General features: G+C 38.0%; 2 protein-coding genes across 5 annotated transcripts; one reads left to right on the forward strand and one right to left on the reverse strand.

The window, feature by feature from the left end:
• The first annotated feature begins 573 nt into the window (after positions 1-573).
• Positions 574-10,688, forward strand: LOC140763471 (probable inactive histone-lysine N-methyltransferase SUVR2). Of its 4 annotated transcripts, none has more exons than XM_073101672.1 (11): positions 574-700; positions 889-1,129; positions 1,188-1,256; positions 1,500-2,043; positions 2,613-3,814; positions 3,942-4,207; positions 6,157-6,223; positions 6,323-6,373; positions 7,594-7,690; positions 10,143-10,224; positions 10,332-10,688. In XM_073101672.1, exons 2-10 carry the CDS (start codon positions 944-946, stop codon positions 10,187-10,189), a joined length of 2,529 nt encoding a protein of 842 aa, XP_072957773.1. In that variant the 5' UTR covers positions 574-700; positions 889-943; the 3' UTR covers positions 10,190-10,224; positions 10,332-10,688. The 4 variants fall into 4 exon arrangements, with proteins under 4 accessions (XP_072957773.1, XP_072957775.1, XP_072957776.1 ...); XM_073101674.1 differs by having other exon boundaries at positions 1,206-1,256; XM_073101673.1 differs by having other exon boundaries at positions 635-761.
• A 532-nt stretch (positions 10,689-11,220) lies between these two features.
• LOC140763839 (large ribosomal subunit protein uL14) lies at positions 11,221-13,732 on the reverse strand. The gene is made up of 4 exons (XM_073102204.1): positions 13,580-13,732; positions 13,205-13,489; positions 11,776-11,817; positions 11,221-11,581 (listed from the first exon to the last, which is right to left on the reverse strand). Exons 1-4 carry the CDS (start codon positions 13,590-13,592, stop codon positions 11,499-11,501), a joined length of 423 nt encoding a protein of 140 aa, XP_072958305.1. The 5' UTR covers positions 13,593-13,732; the 3' UTR covers positions 11,221-11,498.
• Positions 13,733-15,439: the final 1,707 nt, after the last annotated feature.

A 15,439-nucleotide genomic window follows, 5' to 3' on the forward strand; every position in this document is an offset into this window, starting at 1 on the left:
ACGTCAGTTCAAACTGTATTATAAAGAATTAGAGAAGTAAAAAATAATTTAATATTATTTATGTATTAGTACTCCATCCACCCACTAAAAGGTGTGATCTTTTACTTGACATATAATCTCTTCAATTTCCAATGCAATTTCGGTATCCTCTCTCCCTCTCTAAGCAAAGAAGGCGTTACTTCGACGTGCCACGCTTACGGCACGATTGCATCGTATTTGCTGTACGAGGCTGCACAGATACTCCTTTCTGCGCACATCCGGGAGCAGCATTAACTGCATAGTACGTAAACCCCCTGAGCTTCGTGCGATGTGATCGTGGTGGCCTAGAAAATTTATATAGAATAGTGAAATCCGTCCGTTGATTTCAGCTGACTCTTTTAATTAACGGATTAGATTCTATCGGCACGATAATTTCTATGCTCGCGTCTTAACGTTCCATAATCATTTTATCTGTTCCGTCGGAACATTTTAGTCTCGTAGTTCCCGGATCTCGTTGGTTCGTTTGAAAGAAGAAATCTGTATCAAAGGATTCAAAGCACGTGTATATCGTATCCCGCGGAGCGGCAGAACAATACCGTTTTCTCTCGTCTTCTCGGCTTCAGAGTTCCCTCCTTGGGTTTCCGCTTTCGGACGGAGAGAAAGCTCGTTAGCTGCAATCCAAAAACCCTAACCCTAGTTTCCGAGTTCGCCTCATGGAGTGGTAATGACGTTATAGATCATATCCGCTTTTATCACCAGTACTTTAGTTCGCTTCCGCTCTCGTTAGTCCCTGTCTTGTGTTATGTTCTTATCCTATCCCCATGAGCATTTCATCACAATGATACAATTTACGTTATATTTATTTTCTTATCATTTTTGTTCCCATTTGAATCCTCTTTTGGAGCTTAGATTTGGGAAAGGTTTACAAAGGGTTGCAATATTGCTTTGGTGGATTACTCTGCAAATGGCGCCTCCAAAGGAGAAGATAGCGGCGGCTATGAGAGCAATGAAGGCTATCGGGATTCCAACGCGCACGGTGAAGCCGGTGTTAAAGAATCTCCTTACTGTGTATGAGAACAATTGGGAGTACATAGAAGCTGAAAACTTTAGGGTTTTAGCGGATGCGGTACTTGACTTGCAGGAATCTAAGGTGCATTTTGAATTTTCATTTGTGTTTCATTATTCGTCTATTTGAAATGGTTTGTTAGTTAATGCTTCATTTCCAGATGCCGGATGGCCTTCAGAATGACGAGCCAATGAAGAAGAAAAATCATGACGTATGGAATCATTTATTCTCTAATTTTGATGTTTTCGTCTTGCTTATTTATATCTTTGGTTTCCTTTTCGACTATTTCTTTTTAGTAGTTTTAGTTAATCCTTAGTTTTTCCTTGTTGGGTCATTTTCAGGATGAAAAAAAAATCATGATGTATGAAGTCACATGTGCTTTAATTTGATGGTTTTGTTCTTGCTAATATCTTTTTGTGCTCACTTTCTGTGTGCTGTTCATCAAATGAACCAGGATGTCTGCGCTGAGAAGAACGAACTTGGAAGTTATGAGACTGAGAATTATAAGAAGAGGCTAAGGACAAGGTCGGAGATGATGTCTCCTATGCCTCCTACAAATAACTCTGCAATGAATGATGGTAAGAGGCCAAAAGTAGAAGAGCCAACATCTCAGATGGATCACAGGAGCAAGCGGATTGAGACCTCACCATCTCAAATCCCTCCTGGTAGGATGATGGTTAAGACTCTGTCACCTCAACCTACTGTTAAGTCTGAAACTCGAGAGCTATTATCACCCCAAGGGAGTCCAACAGAAACAAGAGCTTTGGTCATTGCTCATGGTACTAACCTGACTATGGAGAGACCTGTGACCTACATAAGAAGTAATCATTCAGAGCATGAGAGATTGGTATTATTTGGAGAAACTACGATTGAAAAGGAACATGGAACTGGTGATTCTCATATGCCAATAGCTGAGATGCAGAATAATGAATCCCCAATATTTGAGGTTCCTCTGGCAGTGATTTGCCCACCTCAGTTAGATCTTACTATTCATAGAGGTAATCATTTTCTTGCTGTACTTTTTGAGTAGGTAAATATCATTCTCACCTAATACTTTTTGCAGTTATTTCTGGCTTTTGATCGGGGTATTTACCTGTTGAGGACAAAAGGTTTTGTGTCTGAGAACACTCAATTTTGCTTGATATTCCAACTCTTTACATGCTTCTTCTGTCCAAATCTTCTGCAGATAGCTAATTGGCTACCAACATACTATATGTTTTATTATGACATGGTTGTGTCCTGATGATGACTTTAACTAGCTTGATATAGAATTTTGTGCTCTTTTATGAGGTGTCATTTTCGTAATGCACCATTCATTTTATGTTAGATGGAAGAATTATCAAAACTTGGAAATAACAATTTAGCTTCTTGTTTGTCAAGCTTGGTATAAGAACTTATATCCGTTTGTTTCAGAAAAATTATAGATATATATATTAATTTACAAGTGGTCATTGGATGTCTTGGTTCCTATTAGATTTTGATATTTTGCAATATTTCAAGTGTCCTATAAGCTGTTTCTATTAACTGTTATTTTTTTTTATAATGGAATTACTTGATGTAATTCTAGATCACCAAGAGAAACCGAGGTTCCAAGGTTCTTCTACTGGAAATCATTCTACTTGGCAAAATAATGGTTCTGAAGTAAAGGAACGACGGCATGCTGATGAAGGAAAAGGAAAAGAAAGTGCTTCAAATTATCAAAGGAACAATACAAATACATCTGATCTTGTAAACTTTCAGGACGACTCTCCTACGAATGTCGAGATAGCTGCCTCAGCTTCAGGAGCTGTGAAACTTCAATTCTCATGTACCAGACTTCATCGGTCAGATTTCTCTATGCCAAGCATGGAGGCAATCTGTAAAGAACTAGAGGACAGATGTCTGAAGTCCTACAAGATACTTGAACCCAAGTTTTCTCTTATGAATCTCCTGAACGAGATGTGCCAGTGTTTTCTGGATTTAACTTCTAAATCTGAAGAAACTAGACGGGAAAATGTTAAACAAATAGTTCCTGCATTGGAGTCCCTGAAAAGATCTGGGGTACGACAGGTGTTTGGTAGCACGCCTGCATGTTTTTCAAATGATTCACCTAATATTTCTGCATCATATTTAATAGATCCCAAGGGTTCAAATGATCTATGCTCAGATGGAGAAGTTTGTGGCACCAATATAACTTTAAGAGAAAAGAAAAAAGAGGCAGATGTGGACAACAATTCACGCAGTCTGATGATGGTTCCACTGCCACAGCCTTTGCTTGGAGACATGAGACCAGTCCATGATCTCAATGACATAACCAAGGGTGAAGAAAGAATTAAAGTCTCGATAGTGAATGAAGTCAGCAGTGAGAAATACCCACCTTCATTCAACTACATACCACGTAATGTTCCTTATCAGCAAGCCTATATTAGTATATCTCTTGCGCGAATTGGAGATGAAGACTGTTGTTCAGATTGTTTTGGTAATTGTTTGGCATCGCCAATTCCTTGTCCCTGTGCAAGAGAAACTGGAGGCGAGTTTGCCTACACTACACGTGGTCTTGTTAAAAATGATTTTCTTGATGCATGTATCTTGATGCTTCGTACTCCATCAAAGCATCATTACTTTTACTGTAAAGACTGTCCACTTGAAAGAGCAAAGAATGAGGTAAGGCCTGAGCCATGTAAGGGACATGTCGTTAGGAAATTTATCAAGGAGTGCTGGAGTAAGTGTGGCTGTAGTATGCAGTGTGGAAACCGCATAGTGCAGAGAGGTATAACACAAAATTTACAGGCAAGTTTCTAGCAATTTGAAAATCAAGAATAAGCATTAATGTTTTTCTACTTCTACAAAATATAAATGCTTCTATTTTGTTGGTGGTTGACGTTCAGATGCTACTTTTTTTCATCAAAAATTTCAGGTGTTTTTAACTCCTGAAGGGAAGGGATGGGGACTTAGATCACTTGATAAATTGCCTAGGGGTGCATTTGTATGCGAATATGTTGGTGAGATACTAACAAATATGGAGTTATATGATCGAACAATTCAAACTACGGGTAATGCCAAACATACTTATCCAGTGCTGCTTGATGCTGATTGGGGTACTGAAGGTGTTCTCAAGGATGAGGATGCCCTTTGTTTGGATGCTACATTTTATGGAAATGTGGCGAGGTTTATCAATCATAGGTAGTTGATTTGCAAGAATACATCTTTCAAATGGAGTTTCATTTATTTGGATCAAGATCATGATTCCTTTAAACATTTAGTTTCTTATGAGGTCCTTTTGCTTACCTGCTGATGGAGATACTACCTTTACATTTTTCCTCATCTTTTTTTTAAACTTGATAATAACTGGATTTTATGTTGGCATCATAAAACGTGTTGCATGCACATATGTCTTCACATTATGAAAGCTATAGTTGATAACTTTATATCGTTCCTGATGGAGTACACAAAAGATGGAAGTATTTGAATGCCTCAAAGAGATTCATGTGATATTAAATATTCTCTCACTAAACTTGCAAAAAACATTAAGTTCTTTATGTTTACAGCTCATTATAAAAGGGTTGCATGCACATAAGTATATTTTGCTTTCGAAACACTTATTTTGACATAGCTTCTAATTCTAACATATTATATTGGAATTTGTTTTTTCTTCTTCCTCAAGGTTACTTGCACAAGCTAGCACGTTCACCTGTAAAGCCTGCAGAATGCTGCTTAGGAGCATGTAAATTAGCAAATTCTTCAGCATATCATGTAAAATACGTAGTTAATATAGTGGAGTCTTTTCAAGGTAAAAAGAAGTTCAGCTAGGTTAAGCTAACGTTACACATAGTAACCAAATGTTATTATATGATTATACTCTGAGATCTGATAACATTATCTAGGATTTGATAAGAACCGATTCATCATACACTTTGAGTGAAGAATATACTAGTTATCTAGTAACAATGTGCGTAATGTGAAAGGAAATATTTTCTTTTTCTTTAGTCCTAACTTAACATTTAGGAAGCATATCTATCTTAAGTGGTAATTTATATAAAATCCAAGATTATTGTTGGCACAAGTAGTTTTTATCTTTTAAATTTTTTTACTTATTTGGGCCCCTATAGCTTCATTGCCCTATGTCTTTGATATGATAGGCTGACCACCATAATTGTGTTTTATAATCTGTATTTTGTTGTAAAGAGAAAATGATGCTTCAACCATACCATTGCGTGAGAGTTATATTCTTTAGAGTTTAGTGTTAACGCCAATTATATGAGTGGGTAAATTGACTTGTTTGATACTGTGATCTTAAATCAAGATCCCTCATTACTAATTATCATCTTTTTTAGTTTACTTGAATGTCTTGCAATTCTCCAAAACCTCAGAACAGGTTTCACTGTAACTCATTGAATTATGTTGGTCGAGGGTCATAGATGAAAATCTTCCTGTTTTTTTTGCTGCAGTGGAGCTTGGATACAAAAGAGATGGCTAAGAATTTTAAAGTATGTAGCCAACAAGTGTTTCAATAATTGTTAAAGAAAAGCTGGGTTCTATGGCACAAAGCATATTTCCAATTGTTTGAACACATTTACTCCAGGTGAAGAAAATAGTAAGAAAGAACTTAAGAAAATGATCTATATGGCCAGCCCAAATAGTTGGGACTAGTGCCTTGTGCATATTCATTTTGCTATACTTTGGGCTTCAAAACTCTTAAAAACTTTATGTAACCTTTCACTATGAACAGTATGTACTTTTACTTTCATTGTGAAGAGCTACTTTCTTCTGTAAATTTTGTTTATTCCATGTATTTTACATGAATGATCAACCATTTCTGGAAGTAGGTGAAATGTGAAGAAACTTTATTATAACCATCATTCCTCCAATGGGTGAGGAGAAGACGTATGCAATCTTATCCCTATTTCTGGAGAGTGTTTTTGTAACTTTAATCACGACAGTAACAGTGGAAAGACTTACTATCAAACTATATGAACATCCTTTAACCTTTTAGTCTCATGTCCTGCATAATAGATCTTTATCTTATCATGTTGTTTCATTGAATTTTAACACTGTGATTCTTATGCCAAAAGTGTAACCATTTACTTTTCTTCTTAGTAATGTGTGTGCTTTTGTCATGTTTGTACTTGTAGATGTTCTGATGCAAACTTGATCGAGATTCCAGTGGAAGTGGAGACACCTGACCACCATTACTATCATGTATGCAAACCAACTTTATCACACTGATGTCATAGATTTGTATAAGAACAACTAAATTTTATGCTCTCTGGACTCATTTTGTTTGAACATGTTTTGCAGCTTGCTTTTTTCACATCCAGGAAGATAGAACCTTTTGAGGAGCTAACATGGGTAAGAAGCATATGCTTGTAAAGTGTGATGCTTATAATAATGATCCAGCAGTTCCTATCTGATCAGATTGGAGAATTATCACTTCATTGAGTTATTAGAATTTCATTCATCGTAAATGGAGAATTCTAATTCAGTCAAGTTTGAGCTGTTTGCTTTTACTAGGAAAACTGCAACTTGTCAGGTGTATTTGTACTTGACCACTTACAGGTCTATACAATTTTAGGTTATATGATCTTAAATTAAACAATTATCTCCTTCCTTTCTCCTGCTTCTCTGTTATGTGCGTTTCATGCTTACAGGTTGCTATATTTCTAAATACATATAAAATAAGCATGAATCTGTAATTACTAATTAGATAATAGAATTTGGTGAAGTAGGGAGATTGATATTCATCTGTATTTGTTGAAATCTTATTTAATTTATAAGAAGTTTTAGCCGAAATAATACAGAAGCTCAATTAAATCCTTCCCAGGCTTTGTCCAAGTTAGTTATATTTTTTTGCAATCAAGGTACTGCAAATGCACGCAATCCCACATGCGGGGGCATAAAGGTTATCCTAGAACAGTTGTCTGTACATTTCTTCTCTTGGCAGTTCCAATCTCTGGCATTACTGATTACATCGAAGAATTATTGATAAATCACATATTAACTATAATATGTCTATATTGCAAGTCATTATATATTTTTTATTGTTTCATTCATATAGAAGTGCGATGAATTAATAAGAATATAAGATGAGCTTTGTCCCAGGTGATTTACTTTGATACTATGTCCTGTATCTTGAGTAATAATCCTTATCTCACTCTCTATTCGGACCTGTCTTTTCGGTCAGACAGGAAAACTCAAGAATGTAACTTCATTTCTTCGATGTAGGACTTCTTGAGTTTCAAATACTTGAGACTACTTAATTCTTGAGTAAATCACTTTTTCTTTTTGTTGCTGAAAGAAGTGATTCATTTGCTGTAAGAAGTTCCACATTCATGTCATTCTGATGAAGTCAATGAGACCTCAAAATGGTTGCTCACTCTAAAAATCTTGCCTAGTTATCTGTCCACATAAAATTTTGCTTGTCCAGAATCTACTAAATAGTAAGAGTCTATGGGCTGTCATATTAGTAGGTCTCTCCGCAGGTTATTTTACTGTTCAAAAGGTCAATCTATATGCTATCACATGATTCACATGTCATCTAACACTTCTCTTACACAACAATTCATTCATAGGATTATGGAATTGATTTCGATGATCACAATCACCCAGTTAAGGCATTTCAATGTCGCTGTGGAAGCCAATTATGCCGTGACATGAAGCGCACTTCAAGTAAGTACACCACACTTCATGAAAATAAAGGACCATGTAATGCTTAGGACTTGATGTTCTGACTGATTATATAAACTCCTGATCCTGAAAGGAAGACATGTGTATATTTACTGCTCAGCAAATGCAGGAATTTCTCAATTACGATGTGAAGTTTTTTATCAACTCCAAAAATCATAAACTAGACATATTTGGTTTCTGCCAGAAACAATTGAAATCTGAAGCAGTTTTGAAATTACAGCTGCAGACAAATAGTAAGGCCAAAAGTCTGTATAGATAAACTATTCAGGCTAGTTAGTCACTCCTTTTGTTAAATAGTTGTGTCAAAAGTATGACAGCAGATGCTTCTTGAGTAAAGACCATCTGCATTAACAATATGAATGAATATTAAGCTTCTGAAGTAAATTTGATACACTTCCTTTGGAAAGTCCTATAATTCATACGAAGGCTTCGATTCTCTATAGTTCATCAAGAATGAACTCTGGGAAGATATAAAATAAAAATAAACTTAGTAGTAGGAACGAATGGACATGTTTCAATAGGAAAAAGAAATAGATTTCTTCTTCCTTAACTTTTCTTTCTTATAACGCAAGAATCAAATATGAATTATAGGTTACTACTACTTATGAGTAGGGGTGTAAATGATTCGAGCTTGAGCAAGCTAGGTCAGGCTCAAGCTCGACTAGACAGCTCAATGGAAGGGATTGGGGGCTAGGCATCGATGAGGCAAGGGAGGAGGGAAAGCTTGCCAGAAAGCAGAGCGGTGGAGGGTTTGGCCCTCGTCGGTGGTGGGGAGAGCTTGTCGGAAAGCAGAGTGGTGGATGGTTTAGCTAAAAGAGTCTTTGGCTCTTTGTAGAGCTCTTGCATTGGTTGGAGTAGAGCTCTCCATCCTCGATCATATCGGCCACGCTCGTTTCTACTGCGGTACTTGTCGGCAATACTGCAAGAAAGGGAGACTAGCAACGCTTCACTCATCGATCTTGTCATCGCCGTTGTTACCCATCGTTCGTTGTTGAAGATGAAAGTGTCATCGCGTCCCACGCGGGGATGCCCTAGTCCTAGCCCTAGCCCTAACCTGAGAAAGAAGACCTTGGACGGTTCGAGGCGAGTGAATAAAGATTATGTTGCGGATCCAGATTTGAATCCACAACTTACTCTTTATTCACCCGCCTCAACGATTCGGATCCACAACTTAACTCTTTATTCACTCGCCTCAACTCGCTTTGACCCACCCGAGGCCTTCATCCTCCTCGAGCTGGGGTTGGGACTAGGGCATCCCCGCAACAGGTGACGATACGACAACGCCTTCATCGACAGAGCTCTCTGGCACAACAGGTGACGATGGCGACTAGGTTGGCGGCGATACCCCTAGTGCCATGTGCTAGTACGCCATCGACGCGCTAAGTGTCGACTTGCACACCCCATGCCGATCAGCATGGCCATCGTGGGGCCCCATAAAAGCCCTTTTTGTAACACTAACCTAGTCTCAGTATCGCTCCAAGCTCGACTGCCAAGGTTCGACAAATGGACAAAGGGAGAGAGAAGGAGATGCTTGGTGAGGCCGGCAGTGGCTTTGGTGAGGATGACAATAGCTCCGGTGAGGGAATCGTGTCTTTCTATGGCTGAGATTTGAGAGAGCCTAATCGAGCTGAGCTTGAGCGATCTAGCTCTAGCTCGACTGCCAAGGTTTGACAAAGGGATAGAGGGAGAAGAAGAGATGCTTGGTGAGGTCGACAGCAGCTTTGGCGAGGACGACGATAGCTCAGGTGAGGGAATCAGGTCTTTCTATGGCTGAGTTGAGAGAGCCTAATCAAGCCAACCTTGAGCGATCTAGCTCCAGCTCGGCTCGGCCCAGTAATACATTCGAGCTAAAAAAATCAGCTCGAGCCAAGCCCACGATCCTACGGCCTTTTCTGACAGCCCTACTTATGAGGGGCTATCATTGGCGGAAAGTACAAGAATCCTATTAAGATCTATCTTCTCATCTGAGGAGTATTAGACTATGAATTAATGATCTCAATAGAGTAAGCGTTTTCAGATCACTTTCGTAGATCTAGTTAAGTTGGATGTTATAAAGCACTTTTTCAGTGGCCAACTACCAATTTGGACTAGCATGTGGTATGGTAGTTCTTGCTGTGCATGGGTTGCTGCATCAGCCCGGTTATTGAAATACTTTAAACCAAAATCTATGTCTGCCTATTTTTAGCTCTTTCCAGTCGGGCACATCTCTTCAGCAGTTTTTGTCCTCCCTATGCTGCCCTTTCAGCGGTCAATGTTGGCATACCTTTTGTGCATGAGCCAAGGTTCTTAACTTGTATAATTTTATCTCAACATCCAATAGAAGCAACAGTTTGAATTCTTCTCGAACATTCCTAAGCGCATTAGTTGGCTCGCATCTAATCTTTTTTAGGCTACCAGGCAAATTCATGATAATCCTGTTCCTTTTTTTTATCAGGGACTAGATGGAAGCAAAACCTTGGACCCCCACTCAGACTTTCATAAGCATATTATATTACTTTCTCAATTTTGACACAAAGGTACAGAAAAAATGAGCAAGCTGATACCACTTAGTTCCGATCCGATCTCTTCTAGACTCCCAAGTAAGTTTATGGTAATCTGATTTCTTGTTTTGGTTTTTGTGCAGAGACCCGATTGAATGCATTGACATGATTTACTGGATCTTTGCCAAAGTAGCAGAATGGTATCTTGAAACTCTACAGTTCACCAGAAGACCCATTACAAGCTTGCAGTTTCATTGGATAGGGCACTTTTTAAATACGGAATCCATTTTGAATTTAAAGCTATAGTTGCTATATGGGTGAAGATAAACTAAAGGAGTCGTTGCACAAAGGTTTTGAAAAATATACTGCACAGTTTTTTGGGGTTGTTTTTCTTAGAAACTGCAGGAAATGAAAAAATATTACGCTTATTTAGCTCTAAATGATGTTTATAGGTGTGGTCTCTGGTAATAGAGCATAATTATGCAACGTTTTGTACCGGAATACCTGTAAACAGCTTTTACAGTGGATGTTTATTAGCGTATCATTTCTTCATGTGCTCAGGGGCCAGTTCGCTGGAACTATTGTGCTAAATTAAACTTGATATCTAGGAGAAGGGACAAAGGCAACAGTTGTGCCTAGTAGTCGTCTGAATACTCATCAAGAGTATGAAAACTTTGCAGTTCAGTGTACTGATATGTACATTCTTAACACAAAATTTTACCATGTAGGCAATGTATTTGATCGTTAAGGGCTTTTTGACGACGAAGATTGGGTTATAAAAAGACGAGCAAGGATTACAATCCTGAATCATATGCGCTTTACTTTCTGCTACACAATTTCTCTTGGCATGAGAGTTGAAACAGCAATACGCGAAGCAAGCTCTCTTCGTTCTATCTCCCCGTAGTGCTCTCCTTGTGTGTTCATGGCTTCGGGGGGCTTCATGGAGCCCTTATCCAGGCCTCCTTTTCCTAATCTCAGGTTGTTTCTAGAGCTCAAGATACTTCGGAAGCTCAACTTGGGTGTATCAAACGCTTAAACTAGAATGTTCAAGTAAAATATCAATTCAATTTGGGAAAAACAATAAGTTTGCAAATAATGTTCAAGACTTCAAGTAGATCCAAATTAGACTAGCATGCAGAAGATCGCGACTGTCTACTAAAAGACAGTGCTGCATGGCCAAAAACCTAACCCTAAACTCGAAGGATTGCGGTAAAGTCGGTTTTCTCTCTTTTAACTTGTCACTGAGGCCAGTAAGACAGCAGTACAAAAGAACGAAAGAAAAAATTCTCTCAATTTTGTAGGTGAATCCATCAGACAATTGCATTAGCCGCACTTGCAATCCTCGGCCACAGGTCAGCGCATTCCTTTCCTATGGGTCCTGTGATTGCAGAACCTGCAGGAACGAACAAAATGCAGTCGATATTATTTATAAATCTGGATCAAATTCTAGGGAAGCAGGGTAACATTTAAAAACAAAAAGCTTACAGAAGCAATTTTGCTCCTTCAAATAGTAGAAATTCAGTTAGTAAACCACCTAGAAACAGTATCCAAGCACTAGAAAATATAATTTTCTCGACTCTAGCATACCTTTCATTTCTCCTTTGGGATTCACAATTACACCCGCATTATCTACAGAAAGCCAAAAGAAAAGCAGTAAGTGCTTGCGATAATGGTAAGTTACATTTCAACCATCAAGAGGCATGAATGTATAAACAAGATTTAATGACGCAGTAGTAGTAGAATAACCCAATACTCATAAAATATGCATAGTGGATAGCAGAAAAGCAGTATCTAAGAAATCTTGTGCAGAATAAGCAAATATTTTTACCTCTACAACAAAAATTATCAAACAGACTAGTATTTTACGTCATAAAATAATTGTACCGGAAGTATTTAAAAGCTTCAGAACAACTTAAAATTTCTTAGATTAAACACAGACATAGGGCCAACCAACACACATTGATCTCTTAACTTACACTTCTATGTGTAGATAAACGATGAGAATATTTGTCTCATGGCTAGTCCCAAAAGGTAATTGCAGCAATGCCGCTCCTCAAGGCGATGGAATATGAGACCGCTTTTCGATGGAGGAATTTCTTTCAAAGACAATATCTTTCCAAGAAGAACCATCAACATCCGAAAGCTTGCTTTATGACGTTTACCATGGAATATACAAACATAAGTAGCCTGCTCCAGCAAGTTGAAGGATTTTTCACCCAGAAAAATCCACCCGTCACCAAAAAGAGTAGTCTAAGTTCTAAAACCTAACATCATGAAAGGCAAACAAGTTGTCACTTATGAGGAACTATTGTCTGATACATGCAGAATGTCTGAAATAATTGGACAATCTCTCAACCAAATGATGCTCATAATGATGACGACATCTGAAGATGGAACTCCTAGAATATTTAGCGGAGACAATAGCCACAAAAAACCAACAAGCTTATTTGTGATGATACCTTAAAAAAAGTATCAAAAACAAACATTTATAAATTAATTTCCTTCTGACCTTTAATACTTCTAGTTCAACTAATGTTTCTTCAAGCACAATTATAAAACATAAGTAACATGAATATTACAATCTCAAAAGCCTTAGCCAGCATGTAATTGCGATGAAAGCAAATAGAACTAGATCTTGACTAGTAAATTATGTTTGCCTTATAGTTGATACAACGCCACTCACCTTTCGTCCACCTAATGATGGACGGCTCTCTGAACCAGATGACTAACTTAGTGGGAGCCAAAAATCTTTCTTCTCCCTAATTCTGCATTGATAAACTCTAAACATATCCTATAATGGAAAGGCATTTTAACCAATATCACATGTCTAAATTATTATCTTAACTCAGATACAAGAGCTAGAATTTCAACCAAAACAAAGAACTTCAGAGTCCCGACCACAATCCAAAACCCACCAGCAAACACCGTTTACCATGAAGTCCAGACATCATAAACATACAAGCCTTCTGAAGATATAATTTTGAGAAAAAGCAAGAACTGCTATAAAAAAGATTACCCTCAAAGTACATGTAAACCCCATCCTTTCGGCGCCAGGGCTTGCGCTGCCTCACGATGACAGCGGGCATCACCTTCTTCCTGAGATCCGGCTTCCCCTTCTTCACGGTGGCCATCACCATATCACCAACACAAGCAGACGGGAGCCGGTTGAGGCGACCCTTGATCCCCTTCACAGATATGATGTAAAGATTCTTCGCCCCGGTGTTATCAGCACAGTTCACGGTCGCCGCCACCGGAAGACCCAGGGACATCCTAAACTTGTTCCCAGCCGATCCACCCCGCCCTGAATTAATAAAAATTGCAGCAATTAAGCACGAAACTGAAATCAAAATCGCATCTTTCTTGCGGCTTTTCGGTGAATTCAAAAGGCTACCTCGCTTCGACATGGCGGCGCTGCTTTCGTTTGTCGACTTCCTGAAGTGTGTGGGGAGGAGGCCGTGGTAAATTTATATGGGTTGGCAGTGTGCTAGGGTTTGATATTGTTAAAATGACTGAAATACCCCCTCTTATAACGCCAACTGAATTGAGCTGCTGTCCTTTTCTTTCAATTAAACTAAATAAATATTATTCACTCAACTCAGATAATTACAAGCTCGATACGCACAAAAGGGAGAGAGAGAGAAGATCCGATGGGCAACAACTGAGAAGACGGGGAAGAGAGAAGAAGTGACAAGAGGAGCAATGGTGGCGTAGAACAGGGGGGAGAGAGGAAGAGAAGGGGAAGAGAGAAGGAGAAGTGAAGGGGAGAAAGAAGGAGGAGGAGGAGAAGGTATATATCCTCTCAAGGGATGAGAAAATACCTCTCGCCCTCGTGAGCAAAGTTGATAAGAGAGGGACAGGGGAAAAGCATGGGAGGATTAAAACTCATAATCCTACCAAAATTTTGGCTTTCTAGAGAACTGAATGGTTGTTAGTTAATTAGAAAAATGGCTTGTCTTTGGCTCCACCTTGGGCGCTATTAAACTCCATTCTTTGCTTATAATTATAGGATAATTACATCTAGACATATAAACTATTGCTTATTTTCATATAGTCCCTTTTATTTAAACGATCCTTATTCTAATAATGAAAAACCTCCTAAGTGCCTCTTAGGTTAATTATTTATTTGATTCTTCGATTAAAAGATATATCATATGATCACTTTTAGACTCTCTAGAAAAAATAGAAGATAAAATGAAGAGTAAGACATCATTTGCAATACTAGATAGTTAAGAGGGTCAAAAGTATCACAAAAAACTAAATATAAAAACCTAATAAAAATGGGTTATAGTTCAGGAGGTCTATACGAAAATAGAGGTAATTATACTTGGACTCTAAGAATTATAAACCACTTTTGCATAGACCTCATTATTTATTTTTTTGACTATATAGAAACTTTCGACACGCTCCTTTCATTTAGGCTATTTTACCAATAATTTGAAGAGGGTCGAAGTGTCACAAATAATAAATAATAGGTCTATATAATAATGTGTTATAGTTTAAGAAGTCTAGATGTAATTAATGCTATAATTATTTTGTACAGCATATATTGTAAAACTTTAAACTAAAGAAAAGCAGTGTCATGATCAATGTTCATTTATGATATTTAATCAACTTATCCTGTAGATATATGTGTAACCATTGGATTTTCCCCTATTTACAAGTCTTAGAAAAGTCTATAACTAAGGTGGTCAAAATCAGCAAGCAGAATCTACCAATTACTCCTAAATTAATAATATTCCATTAGAAAGTATTTTGGAGTCGCCTTCCCACTAATATACGATAATCTTTACTTTTTCTACTGAACCCTGGCCCTTATCATTTCCATCTGAGGTTGTTAGCACAAAATCAGATGGACTGCTCTACCAATACTTCATCTTAAGCTTAACACTAATGCTTTATTCTCTGAATCCGACTATAGTACGAGGTTAGATTTCGTGTCTAAGAGTGAATCTATTTTCTCGGGTACTGCTCTACCTAGCTCGGCTAAAGAACTCCCACATATAAAGGCTTCTTCCCTCAAGGCGACCCTGATGCAAGCTAAAGCGTATGGTCTATCCACACAAGCTCTTATCAACATCCAGTGAACTAAGGTTGCTTTTCCATAGTATTGGGGTGTTCCTTATTTTTGGATATATTCAATCTCTTGTATGATTTAGATATTACCATTTTCTTCTGTTATTCTAAGGAAGCTAACAATGTCCGCCGATTAGTTAGCCAATCTAGGGAAATATCAATCTTTCTCTTCAAAATA

Source organism: Typha angustifolia, chromosome 7 (assembly GCF_048772165.1).
Source record: "Typha angustifolia cultivar Huaian chromosome 7, ASM4877216v1, whole genome shotgun sequence".
NCBI classification, from domain to species: domain Eukaryota; kingdom Viridiplantae; phylum Streptophyta; class Magnoliopsida; order Poales; family Typhaceae; genus Typha; species Typha angustifolia.

What these genes read in the sequence shown, in the direction of transcription:
- LOC140763471 (XM_073101672.1), top strand. Translation starts at nt 944, where the DNA reads ATGGCGCCTCCAAAGGAGAAGATAGCGGCGGCTATGAGAGCAATGAAG. An exon ending in AGATCTTACTATTCATAGAG is followed by an intron (nt 2,044 to 2,612) that starts GTAATCATTTTC and finishes ATGTAATTCTAG; the next exon opens with ATCACCAAGAGAAACCGAGG. An exon ending in GCGAGGTTTATCAATCATAG is followed by an intron (nt 4,208 to 6,156) that starts GTAGTTGATTTG and finishes TTGTACTTGTAG; the next exon opens with ATGTTCTGATGCAAACTTGA.
- LOC140763839 (XM_073102204.1), bottom strand. An exon ending in GGTTTACATGTACTTTGAGG is followed by an intron (nt 11,818 to 13,204) that starts GTAATCTTTTTT and finishes GGCTTTCTGTAG; the next exon opens with ATAATGCGGGTGTAATTGTG. An exon ending in TCCCAAAGGAGAAATGAAAG is followed by an intron (nt 11,582 to 11,775) that starts GTATGCTAGAGT and finishes TCGTTCCTGCAG; the next exon opens with GTTCTGCAATCACAGGACCC.